The 14,095-nt window shown below is 39.6% G+C and overlaps 1 protein-coding gene across 1 annotated transcript in view; it reads right to left on the reverse strand.

Annotated features, from left to right (window-relative positions):
• LOC146314256 (estrogen-related receptor gamma-like) overlaps positions 1-3,985 on the reverse strand; it is a 28,395-nt gene extending 24,410 nt beyond the window's left edge. The window contains exon 1 of the mRNA XM_084737435.1: positions 3,639-3,985. Coding sequence (XP_084593561.1) covers positions 3,639-3,694 — 56 coding nt within the window. The 5' untranslated portion in view covers positions 3,695-3,985. The remainder of the gene's footprint in view (positions 1-3,638) is intronic.
• Positions 3,986-14,095: the final 10,110 nt, after the last annotated feature.

Raw genomic sequence — 14,095 nt, forward strand, 5'->3', positions numbered from 1 at the left:
AAAAGGCCAAAATGCAGCGTGAAACGACAAGGAGACAAAAAGAGAGAAGAAGGAGAAGAAGAAGAAGAAGAAGAAGAAGAAGAAGAGAGGCGGGAGGAAATTACAAGAGAGGCAGACAGATAGAGGGAGTGTGAAAAGGCCGGACAGGGACAGAAAGAAAGGGGCAGTCCTGTGGCTCATTAACCTGGGGGTGTTGAAAGAAAAGAGAGAAGGCAACACTCACTTTCAAATGAGCAGAGTCATAATGCAGACAATGACCTGACAGATGAAGGAGGGAGGAGTGAGAGGGTGAAGAAAACAGGGAGGGAAGGAAACAGAAAAAATAACAGGGAAGTGACCAAGTGATTTAAAGAAAACAGAGTAAAGGCAGTTCTACACTCATATAAATAAAGGTGCTAACTAGAACCATATAGGGTTCTTTGGTCTTTCCACCAACATGGAACCCAACATGGTTCCTGCAACTAATTTTGAACTGGTTTGGAACCTGAAAAGTGGGTTCCCAGCTGGAACAAAAAAAAAAAAGGCTTTCCTTGGGAACCTAAGTGGGCCGTGTCATATACTGTTGATGACATCCTTGATTACAATGTTTCTGGTCAAAGTTGGTCCAAGGATCTTGAACAGAAGTGGTTCAAAACCCAGAGGTCATTTGATGGAAAAGGGCCTTAGATAATACCCCTTTTCCACAAACATGCAACTGGCCCCCAGTTTTAAACCGTTCAGAGCATTTTCCACCAAACACAAATTGGTTTAGAACATGAAAGGTTGGTTCCCTTCCCCATGTTGTTTCCAAAGGAAAACCTGTTTTGTTTTGTTTTTTGGGGAGGTTTCTGCTTGGAACCAACTTTGCAGGTTGTTAACCACTTAATTTTGGGTGAAAATGTTCTGAGTGGTTAAAAATTATATGCTTGAACTGGAATGGGGCTAGTTCCATGTTGGTAAAAAAAAAAAAAAAAGGCCTATATAACAGGTTCTACAAAAAACCTTTCTATGGTGCCATGGTTCCACTCAGAACCATGTCTGGGAGTTCTGTTCAGAACCTTTCCACCTTCTAAGGATGCCAACAAGAACCAACCCAAGGGGCTCTGAGAACTAAGAACCCTTTTATAAAGGGTTCTGGATCTAAAGATCCAAAATTACCCCTTTTATAAGGGTTTTGGCTATAAAAAAAAAATAAAAAAATAGTAAATAGTAAAATTAATTAATCAAGGAGATTCTAGATACATCAATATTTTAAAATGTGGTACATGGGTAAAATTTGAATATTTGATCGTGAAGATCTTTTAACACCCATGCCTTCAACAATCCTTGAAGAACTCTGTCTTCTGAAATGGGTTCTCAATGGAACATTGGTCTTAGAAAGAACCAGTGATGAATCCTGTCTTCGAAAAAGGGTTCTTTAGAAGCAAATGGTTCAGGGTAGAACCCCAGCCCTTCAGGAAGAACCACTTTGGAACCATAATTTCTACAAGTGTCCAGGCTTTGGGGAAGTGAAAATTAAGATACAAAGCGACAGAGATTCTCCCCACAAACACTTCTGAGGTCCTGTCGACTAACCTCTCAGCTCTAACCCCAACCCTGAGGAGCAGTTATTTAGGTCAGTGGGGTCTCAGTAGTGTGTTTTTTTTTTTCCTAATGAGCCAATAGGAGATGAGCAGGGATCAGTGGCACCCCCAGCCAGCCGTAAGAGCCTTAGTCAGGCTTTGGACGAAGCTGTTAGCCTGGAGATGAGGTGCCTGTGGCTGGAGCTTGGACCCGCCGGCTCTGAAAACATGGATAGCGTGCCATGCTGGGGATCATCTGCTGCCATCGCCGCCTTTTCTCCCTCTCTTTATCTGGCTGCTTCTGTCACCAGCAATCAGCTAACCTGTACGTCCACATGTCTTCTGCCTCACTGTCTTTCTGGTCCCCGTCTGTCTGTGTCTGAATTCTCTTTATCTTTCTTTGCGGGGGGAAAGTTAATTTCAGTCCTAAAATGCTCGATGAGATGTGTTCTCAGAGCCGAGCGATTATGCCACAGCTGATAAAAACGCGTAGCAGTGATGATAATGAACATGATTTTTTTATGATTACAGAAAAGAAAGGCAATCAAAAAAGCAGTCTTGGGGTAATCAAACAGCTGCTGTGCACATCAGCGTAGCTTTCATCTGCTTTGTTCCTGATGGAGAAGATTTTCACCAGCCTTGGATGCCCCCTCACCAGGGACTAGTTTCTTCCAAACTGGTCTCACCTACTCACCCTCACTATCAGCAAACAAGCCAGACAATGACTAATGTACAAACAAATCTCTAAGGCTGCAATTAAGGATTATTTTCATTATCAATTAATCTGTAAATCAGTTTCTATTAATCAAATTAGTTGTCAGAAGATTTTCAGACAGTGGTGAAAAATGTTGATCACCGTTTCACCAAAAAGCCCAAGAAGAATTTTCTAAAACGTCGTTTTGTCCACGAAGATGTTCAGTTAATGTCATAGATGAGTAAAGAAACCAGGAAAAAGACACATTTAAGAAGAAAAGGAGAATTTCTTTTTTTAATAACTCAAAATTATTGATCAGATTAATCAATTATCAAACCAGTTGACTTTACTAAACTTTACTAAACTAACTTTAAGTAAATATTTCCTTAAATCTCAATACATCTGAAAGGATTACTCAATTGATTAGTCAACAGAACAAAATGCATCAAAGAGAAACTTGTGAAAGCAATAAATTTTAAAGCAAGACAATCTCTTTCTGTCGTAAATTGTGAGGATTTTCTCTGTTTTATTGTGAACTGAATATCTTTTGTTTTTGGACTCTTAGTAGGACTGCAATATTCATTATAGTTCAGTCTCCTGTAGAGCGGTTAATCGATGAGTTGTCCACTATTAAAATTAATTGCCAATTATTTTTATAATCAATTAATCAGTTTTTTGTTTGTTTGTTTTATATTCTTTTTTTTCTACATTTGAGGACCTCACTTTGGGTTTTGAAAACACTGATCAACATTTTTTTTACAATTTGTGACATTTTATGAACCAAACACTTAATTTAGTGATCAAGAAAATAATCGACAGATTAATCGTCAGTGAAAATAATCTTTAGTTGCAGTTCTAATCTCCTGATTATATTCACAATCAATCAATCACTTGTGAAAACTGCTCCAAAGAGCTCAAAGTGACGTCTTCCAATTGTTTCTTTTGTCCAGCCAACAGTCCAAAACTGACTGTGACTAATCATTTAATCGACTAATAGATGCAGATCTAATTGTTAGGTAGACAACACAAGCTACTTTAAGACATCATCTTTGATTTTAAGGAAAGTCACACCTGATTTTCTCGAGTGTGATGGATGATTCTCACATTGTCTTCATGTGCAAAGTAATTTTTATGTCAAGCGTGCAGATGTGTCATGAATGAAACTGATTCTCTAAAGTATTCAAATCAACTTGAAAATGACAAGCACAAATTAGCAAACAAGTGTGCACAAGCGGACATCCATGAGTCATCAGACACACATAACGTCCCACAAATCAAATAAGGAAACAGTCAGTCACAACTTTCACACAATCTGAGCTCAGTTTGCTGTTACACCTGTATGACACTTGTTCATATAGAGAGTATAGGCCTACACAGTCATTTAGCAGAGTGAAAGTACTTACTCTGTGTCAGAGTGGTAGGTGAAACACTCTGGGAGGTAGAGGTCGACTAAATCCATGTGCACTCTGCCACCATGCTCCACAGAGGAGAAAAATGTCCTTCCCTTTATCTTCTTCCTCCCTCTGCTCCACTGATTTAATAAACTGTGTCTCTCCCTTCCCTTGCACTGTTTGTCACTTTCTCTCTATTGCGCCTGCAAACTTTGTCTCCATCTACTGCCCCTGTGTCACACTCTGAGCAACTCTCATTGTCCCTGCGTCTGTCTTCCTGTCACTCACACTTCTCACTAACAGCCTCTGGCCGCTGGCAGCCTTTGAAGTCCTGACTGTTGTGACTGTAGCTGGCTGTGTGTGACAAGGGTCTCCAAGCAAAGCTGGCCCTCATGAATACTCAGCCACAACATTTGAATGGCCCTCCCCCGGAACGCTGAGCCCGCAGCTGATTGGCTGTCCTCTGAGCCAATGAGGGCCGGCTTCTCACTGGGGCAGGTGGATATGACAACAGAAGATGTTGGGTGCTTCCCAGGATTTAGTTCTTAGAAAGAACTTTATATGGAAATATGGATGGTGAATTTGTTATCAATAGCAACAGATTTTGATTTTATCATACAGATTGAGGAAAATAAAGCATTTATTAAGGGATAACTAAACATTTGCTTCTATACAGCCCAAAACACATCTAGCTATGATGCACATTTGTCTGATCTTATTCAATTCAAATTTGAATTTTACAAGAGTATAAATATCTATGCAGTGTTTTGTATGGTATAATGTGACAAAAGAACCAGAAATGTGTTTCCAACAGTAAAATCAATTCAGATTAGCAGATTAATAAATCCACAATAAATGCATCTAATAGGTATTTGTTAAGAAAAATCTGGTTCCAGCCTCTTAAATGTGAAAATAGGCTGTTTTTTTCCTGTTTGATATCACTGTAGCTAGAATATCATTGGGTTTTGGACTGTTGGTTAGACAAAACCAACATTATCTTGTGCTCTAGATTTTCATTATTGTCTGACATTTTTATAAACCCTTCCTATGCCCCGTCCCTTTTAACTCTGTGCTCCAATAACAGTTGAAAGAGACGGGCACCCAGCAGAATCTTGGTCAACTTTCTTTTTTCTTGTTTCCAGTGATTAGATATGTTGTGTGCTCGGCTCATCTATGTTGAAAAGAAAACCAACCATATTAACTAAAATTAGCCAACTAACGTTAGGAAAATGCTGACTAGCAAAACTAGCTACCTAATCTACATTTCTACATTTCACACTTCTATTATAAGTCTATGGAACAAAGCTTGTAGTATTACACATATCCATAAAAAAAATCTCTGATACAAGTGGGAACAACGGTCAGACCAGACAATGTCAAAATGCTGCAGCTTACACAATAAGTCAAATACTTTCCTTCAAAATCAACACTTTTAAATTCAAAGTCATGTCTAAAATAAAATCAGCATCTTCCCACACTGATATGAATAAAGATATGAATATCCACACATACAAAATAAATGGTTTGTAACCAAGCCTTAACTGACTTACTGCAAGTGCACTACTTTTATCTGTTCTAATCAGCTATGGCTATGTGCCTAAAATGATGCTTTTCGCCTTTCGCAGACAACATGCACGTGCACGCTCAGTGAGAAGCACAGTAAGTAGTGCTTGGCGCTCAAAAAAAGGTTAATAGGTGCAACAGGATATAATCAGGTGGACAGAAATAACAGCACAGAGAAAAGCACAACAAAATGTGCAGATTTAGTTCAACAACGTTAAAACTTTGAGTCACTATAGAAACGTCTGAATTAATATTTTCTTTGCCTTATGAACAAAAAGTGCTACTTTCAATTGCTATGACAATGCAACCTGATTTGACTTGAATATAAGATTTAATTCAGCTTATCAGTCAGCTAATGAACACTGTCATTTCTCCAGTGAGAGTGAAGATACAGGAAGCGGCCCAGGGTGAGAAGAGTCTTATGCAATCTGTTGTCACTACGTCCTAATCCACTTAAAAGACTGACACACACGTGAGTCCATGTCAACAAAAATCCCTCTCTATGCAGGCACAAAAAGACATATTTGTTGTACACACAGGGAACAAGCCTTACAGGGTGTTTGACTATGTGGCGACAGATTTTTGAGCCTTGTTTAGAAATCAAGAGTCAAATTCAAATCATGATGGCGCACCCAGAGGTCCCAATATGTCCATCTCAGTGTGAATGCTTCCCATAGAACACTGAATAAACACAAGTAATATTGCAATATATGGTGGAGAAAATAAACATTATCTCCACACTGTTCTAGTTTTTCTGGATTAATATATTATACAATATCAGGCTGGTGCAGCAATGAAGTGTTCTTCATCAGCGCACAAGTACAGGAAAATGCAGCTTGCTATTTAAAAACAAACCCATCCTGATTTTTCAAAGCAACAAAACATAATAATCATCATGTTCTCTTGTCCAATCTCATGAATCAAGTACCTCACTTAACATAGAAAAGGTTGCTGAAAATTCCCCCTGTATCTCTTAAAGGGCCAGTCTGAAGGATTTAGTGGCATGTAGCACCGAGCTTGCAGATTGCACGTCATGTCACCCTCCCCTTCCAAGCATGCAGGAGAACCTACAATGACAAAACGTGAAATGCTGTGTCTAGAATGACTGTTTGGTTTGTCTGTTCTGGGCCACTGTAGAAACATGGCAGTGCAACATGGCATCCTCTGTGGTTCTTATTTTCAGGTGATTATGCACTAATGAAAACATGCTTATAAAATACATTCCTTATACTTTAAATCTCTCTCCAAAACTAATTTCATGCATGCAGCTTAGCTGCTTCCAAATTTGGAGTTCATTGTAATGACAAAAATTTGAACCAAATTTTAAATTAAATAAGCAAACATAAACCACATCCAAAACCACAACTGCAAAAAATTTTAGTTAGTTATATTTTTTACATTTTATTAAATCTGGTGGTACTTTTTCTCACCCTTTTGTTACTTGCTTTAGTGCTGTGATTCTGAGTTTTTCTTAAAACCTCGTCTTTTAATTGAGACAGACAGACAATTCCTCCAGTACTAAGAACATGAACCTCTACTATTTTCAAACATACTTACATAAATACTAACTACTTTTGAATATTATATTCAATTTCTGCCATATTCTGCCTATAAACCCCTGAACATCTTACATACTAGACCTTTAACATACAGTGAAGGAAGGACAATGTAGTTTCCAGACAAAAAAAATATGTGTGAGCATCAAAAATGCACAGATATCAAAGGGAGTTTGGCGCTTGTAAACCTCAGAATTTGTGCTTTTTTTCTCGTCAGTCTGGGCCTGTCTCTTCCCCTTTCGTCGACACGAAGTCGTGCTCATGCTCTGAACTGACCCTCGCCGAAACCAATCTGTGCTGGAATGAAATCACCTGCGCTAATCTGTCGCTCAGATAAAGGCCAGACAGCAGACTGCATGGAGTGGGCCTTATCTCATTATGCACCACATGAAACAGCTCGCCAGCTGAAATACACGCACTGCATTAAAGCAGCCACATACACACACACAAGCTACATGTGTAAACAAACATATGAACGCAAGCACATGCAAACACAAAGGAGTGAGTGCATATAAAAACCCATAAAAGATAAAGAGAGTGTGATTTCTAATGGCAGATAATTTTATCTCAACCATAAAACACAAAAAGCCAGACACTGAGTGCTACTATCGTTTCAAGTTAATGTATCACATAAAACATTATCTACAGTGAGAAATTATCTTTTATAAACCATTTAGGAAACTGAATGTTGACGTTAAGGCGAAGTGGCTCTTATCTCGCGGTGGCTTTTAGTTTGGCAGCTGCCGTCAATGGATTCTTTATTTGCTCAAACAAAGCTGGAGGGTTTTTTCACATATTCATACAGAAGTCAAGTACACGATGAAATTAAAACAGAGATTAATAATTGTATCAATGGTTGATATTTTCCTTGGCACCAGCTGAGTGGTCTGTGGACACACCACAACAATAGTGAGGCACACTTGAGTCAAGCCAGAGTGGCGTCAAGTGAACCACCTGAAGGGCAGAGTAGTTTATTTTCTCTGATAATTTCCTTATTACTGTACCACTCTACAAAAGCTTGAAATTTGCATAGGCTCTGTGTCAAAGTTTGATGTAGTTTGAGGAAATATAAATAGAAAATCAGACAGACAGACTGAGGAGAAGTTGCACTCACTGAACTTAATCGGTTGATTGAACATATCATCAAACAGATAGATTAAATTCAGATTTATGTTGATTATTTACATGTCAAATAATCTATGATATTTTCAGCAATGCTAGCATCGTAGCTCTGGTAATAGACACGTTTGTCAGCTGGTTGGTTTCCCACTTTGACTCAGACTTAAATATCTTAACATCTATTGGATGGATTGCAATGAAATTTGGTGTAGACATTCATGTGGTGATACTCTGACCTTTCCTCTACCGACCATGTGTGCCAGTTAGCTAATGATCATGTCTCATTTCAAGGACAAGCAGCCCTGCTTTATTGTGCGATCAACGTCTTCGTCAAAACTTGGCTTTTGCAGCATGGAGGTTGCTAGCTTGGAGGTTGTTGTTATTGTTGTTTCACGCAGCAACAGGCTGAAAACAGTAACACACAGCTGAGGAAGGGGAATGCCTACTGAAACAGTCATCCAATGACAGTCTGGTATCAACAGCCCACCTGCTGTGAGTCAGGCTAACAAGCTGAACTACAGTTTAGCTCAAAGCAGCACTGTGCCTCAGCCTCACAGAGCTGCTAGCAGGATTGTGGACTTGTTTTATTTGGACAAAACAATTTGCTTGTTTTGTCCAAATAAAACTTAAAAACTCACTCCATTTAAAATTAAATAAAGCAGAGAAAATCAGGAAATATTCACATAGGAGGAGCCTTTTTTTCCTTGCAGTTGTTGATATTCTGGCTCGGTAAGTAGCTTTAACTGTTATTGCTACCAATAAATTTTCTGTTGATTGACTAATCAATTAAGTATCTAATTAACTGCACAACACATAAAGGAGAGCTAAACTATTAAACTTCACATGTCAGTAAATCATTATTGGCTTGGAAAAGCTAGATGGTTTTCAAAAAATGTTTATAATTTGTTTTTATGAAAATATGACTATTGATTAATATCAGTCATTTTTATAAAGGAGTTATAGAGTCACTGAAAACTCCTGCTGTATGTCACAAATGTATTTAGTAAAAAAAAAAAATAAAAAGGCACAAAAAAGCAGCTTCTACAGTTGAGGCAAAATAAAAACCTAAGGGGCTTATAAAAACATGTCAACTTCAAACAGAAACGACAAAACCACAGCCGACGAGTGACAAGTAAACTGAACAGAGAGGACAAATGACATGAAGCAAAATAAAATCCAGACATAACAAGAAATGGAAACAAGCGAAATGCAGCAAATGAAATTGAGCACACGTGGCTGCAGTTAAACATAAAAAACAAATATTTTTACACTGCTGGGGCTGAGCTGAAGACAGGAGCTCAATAGCTGCTCCGGGGGGACGCTGCCTGTAACAGAGCACCCAGCTGCCAGCTATTGACCCCACACACACCAGATGCATCCCGTTTTCTCTGAAGAAAAGAAAATGTGAAGCGGACACCCTCGCACGTGTGTGTGTGTGTGTGTGTGAGTGTGTGTGTTCACCCCTTCATCCTCAGCCCTAAACTCACAGCCACCAAATCTCAGCCTCTAGGGACAGCTGTCGGATTGACTTCCAAAACTGGACAGTCACTGCAACTCCAACCCCCACCACACACACACACACACACACACACACACACACGCACACACACAGCACACACATTAGCATCAGCCCTCAGATCTAGTGAGTGTAATCTGCTTAGTTTATGCCTGACTCACAGTCATCCATCAATTACCGAGACAGAGGGAAAGACTATTGACACTGTGTGCAAACACCATTGTCTGGCTGCACCGACACACACAGAACCTCTCAGACACTTAACTGGTTTACCAAAGAGAAGGCGCGAGGGGGGGGGGATAAGACGAAAAAGATGAGGGGGGTTTTTGGTTCCTGGTATAACATTTTATAAAGGTCCTGCTTGGAACCCTTTCAAGGCACTTTTCCACCAAAATTAGCTCTTCTTGAAACCTCGGTGCATCATCAGTGGAGGGCACTGCAGAATGCACAACAACCTGTAGAATGTGTCACGCCCACCTCGGTTCTCACATGCAGTCAAGGAAAACCCGCTATTTTTTGGTTCCAGCTGAGAATCATAGGAATTTTTGGGTTCCAAACCATGTTATTTTTGGAGGAAATTCTCAGAACGGTTCGAATTTAGGTGCACGAACTGGAAAAGAACCAGTTCTGTGTTGGTGGAAAAGGGATATCAGAGTTCTACTTAGAACCCGACATAATGGATTATAATTAGACCATCTGTGAAAGGTTTCACTTAGAACCCTCTGTGGGGGTTATTTCCAGAGCTATCTCATCTTCTAAGAGTGCTAGCAAGAACCCACCTAGGGGTTCTTACGAAGTTTCTACTGAGAACCCTTTTATATTTCAAGGGTTTTATTTCAAACCCACCCAGAGGGCTCTACAAAGAACCCTTTTACATTATGGTACAATGAACAACGAATGATGAAAGAGTTATTCAAGGTTCTCAACAATCCTTGAAGAACTGTTTCTTTCCAAAAGGGTTTTTGGATTAAAAGTTAATGCAACTCTTAGTTTTTACAAAGAACCTTTTTTTTTTTCAAAAACAGGATCTACAGGAGCAAATAGTTTTCTGTAGAACCTCAGTTCTTCAGGAAGAACCCTTTTGTAACCCTCACTTCTCAGAGTGTAGAAATGGAAGAAACATCTTTGTTCTGTATCTGCCTCTCAGTAAGATGTCTTTAAATAGATGGATGGGAGGGAAATGATACATGAAATGATGGACTGACTGACTGACAGATGAGCACTTGGAATACGATCAGTTTCATTGTATTGATCTCTAGCGCACAGTACAGGGATCAGAGGTCACACACACACACACACACACACACACACACACACACACACAGAAACATTAGAAAGCCTCTGGGAGAAACTTAAAGCAATGTAACCATAGAAATGTCATTTAGAGCTTCTGCTGCTGCTGCTGCTGCTGCTGCTGCTGCTATCCTCAGAGGGTCAATGGTCTTCAAATGGTTTTCACTTATCTGGAGATCCTACTGGTCCCACTGGGGAGGAAGTTAGCCAGTGCTGGGAAACATACCATCAGCAGACAGGGTTTCATTAGGACTAATTTAAGATCATTTTATGAATATTTGAGATTAAATGCACAGAGGGAAAAACTGCAGGCTCTTATGATTGGTTTGCATACCCTAATAATAACTTAGGGCCTGTAGTGCCCCCTAGTGGGCAGCTTTTGTTGCCATTCACAGTAGCTTTTACCACAAGCTTTGACAAGGGCTGATTAGCTAAAAGCTCTGTTCATGACTCTAATGGATGTGTAATGTGGCTGTAGTTTACAGTTAAACCCTGACTATGGAGCGTGCCCACAGTCCCGTTTGTTGTTTTTCATCATACCATGTTGTCTTCTGGCAGGTGCCCATCTGGAGGTTCTTAGGGTGATTATGTAACCAAGCTTCTCCTAACAACATAATGTGGATTACACCACAAAAAAAAAAAAAAAAAAAAAAAAAGTATAGTTTTGTAGTGGTGGAAAGTAACTCAAGTACTGGACTTTAGTACAATTTTGAGATACTTGCGTTTTATGTGCTACTTTACATTTCTACACCATTGCATTTGAGAGTACTTTTTATGTTACACATGAAACATATCATAAGCTTGGGAAATGCAATGCATTATTAAAGAATAAACCAGTTTGGCCTGTGTCATCTTATGAAAAAGCAGTGTGTATTTGGGGTCCCTTGTCATATTTTACATGTCTATGAGTTGTTAACAATTCGGCCACAGATATAAATCCCCTCTTAACCTCTCAGATTATTTAATTAAAAAACTGTTTGAGGCCCAGAGAGGTAAAATGATCAGATATTTTGCAAAGATTCTACAGCAGTACAGCAATCTAGCAGCTCTTTCAGACTGTACTTTGGAAGAATGGTGCTTACAGCTGAAAGCTAAAGTCACCATGCAAACATGCTCACAATAACAATAAACACATGTTTGAGCATCCAGTGCATAAGATTTATGGAGATCTATGGGCAGAAACTGGAAGGAATGGAATATCAGTGTATAACTGCTGCAAAATAAGAACTGTTGTGTTATCATGACCTTAGAACGAGCTGTTTATATCTGCAGAGGTTGAGGGTCCTCTTCATGGAGGCTGCCTTGCTGCATATTCCTATAGTAGCCCTGAATGGACACACACTGGCTCTAAACACATTGCACATTTTTCATGGCCATCACAGGTTCTCCTACACACTTGAAAGGTGAGTGTGAGGTGAGATGTTTGCAATCTGTAAACTTACTGGTAGATGTCACTAAATCTTACTGGTCCTTTAGCAGGTGTAATGCTCACTACATTCACCATCCTTGTTTAGCAGGATAACGTGCTATCATCTGCTAATTAACCCTGCATACAAAGTGCAACGGAGACAGATGAGAGGGTCAGTTGTTCGGCAGGTACTTACTTTGGAGGTCACAAAACAAAATATCAGGCAAACTCATTTTGATCTGATGACAGCACTGAAGGAACGGTTCAGAAAACACAAAAGATACAATTCATCATTTGGGGAACATGATTAAGTCTGTACCAAGCAGTTGTTGAGATGTTTCTATCGGGACCAAAGAGGCAGGGCTAAAAACAGCAAAGACTAATTAAATATTTTTTAGAATTCTGAGAAGAGATTTGTGTTGCCGTTTTGCTTTTTGCTGCACAATAATTTGATAATGTAAACCTGTATGTTTAGCTTTAGACAATACTTCTACTCTAAGTAGGATTTCAAATGCAGGACTTGTAAATCAGTATTTTTACGTTGTGGTATCAGTACTTATATTTAAATAAATTATCAGTGTACTTGTTCCATGTCTTTACCATGACTTAACCTTAACAGATGTGGTTCAAGCATGGTTTTTCACTAGTTAACCCCCCTTTAATACACACACACACACACACACACACACACACACCTGGTTCCCAGACCTGTCGGAGGCGAGGTGCCGCGGGTGCGGGCCCAACACACACACAGAATCTTGGGAGTCAGCGCCATACACCAACTGCTGATGTCAGGAACTATTATACACACTTATACATAACCACACACACACACAAACCAGCATGCAGTCTATCTCATCATATCACTTTGATCTCCACAGGTGGCAAATTTAGCCCTCTGGCTCACTGTCAGCATGTCTACAATAAACAAATCAACACAGACATACACAAAGACTAAAAGAGCCATCCTGTCATGTTAGTTAAAAAAAACAGTCCACCACAGCTTTACGTATTTGCCTCCCGGCTCTCTTTTTTTTCACCACCCATCCATCTAAAAGCCACCCCTCTAACGTGGCCTAACACATCCTGTCAGCAGCTCCACAGGTGAGCCAGTCTCTGCTCACGACACCGTCTCACGCCAATACTCGCCCATCTCTTTCTGATTGCTTCACCTCCTTCTCGTCTTCTCTCTAATCCTTCACACTGTGTCGCCACACTTTCCTTCTGTCTGTGACTCCGTCCTGTCCCTCCTCATCTGATCACACAGATGCACCCAAGGGGCACTGCTGGGACTTCCTTGTTTTTCGGGCAAAATGTGACACCAGGCCCCATTGCCTCATGGCTTTAACACCCTCTCACTACACAGACATGGAGAGTATTTCAAGTAAATAAATATATTTAAAATATGTATTTTTATCCCAAGGTTTAAACTGTAAGGGAAAAATGTTTTTTTTTTTAAATAGCCTAATCACAGTCCTATATCAAATGAATCCAGTAACACGCTCAGTGTGAACTACCAACTTTCCTTTATGTTTCTCAGAACCAGCGGATTGAGGAAAGCTGCTTTGGCGTTTGGTGCAAACTTCACCTCGGATAAATATATGAAATTAAAATCTGATCATATATTTAGTTAAAGCAATCTTACTGAATGATACTAAAAGCAAGTCATGCTATGTGGTTAACTTTGGTTGCAGTTTGGTTAGGTCTAGGCACAGAAACTACTTGGTTTAGTTAAAGCACCAAAACTACAACCTGGATAGGTTTGGGCACCCAAATTACTAGGTTAGGTTAAGGCATCAAAACTACATGGTTAGATTTAGGAAAAGATCATGGGTTGTGCTAAAAGTATGTTAGAGTAGTAGTGTAACTTATGAAACATAACTTCCGTAACTTAAAACTTTAAATAAGTCGACGCTGACTTTTGCTTTCACACACAAACACAAACCCCATTTTCCTGGATGAATGTCCTATGTTCGACCCCCTCACAGGCTCTCACTTTTTATACGGCTCCCAT

The sequence above is a fragment of the Lutjanus erythropterus genome, chromosome 15 (genome assembly GCF_056507025.1).
Source record: "Lutjanus erythropterus isolate fLutEry1 chromosome 15, fLutEry1.hap2, whole genome shotgun sequence".
Taxonomy (NCBI): Eukaryota; Metazoa; Chordata; class Actinopteri; order Lutjaniformes; family Lutjanidae; genus Lutjanus; species Lutjanus erythropterus.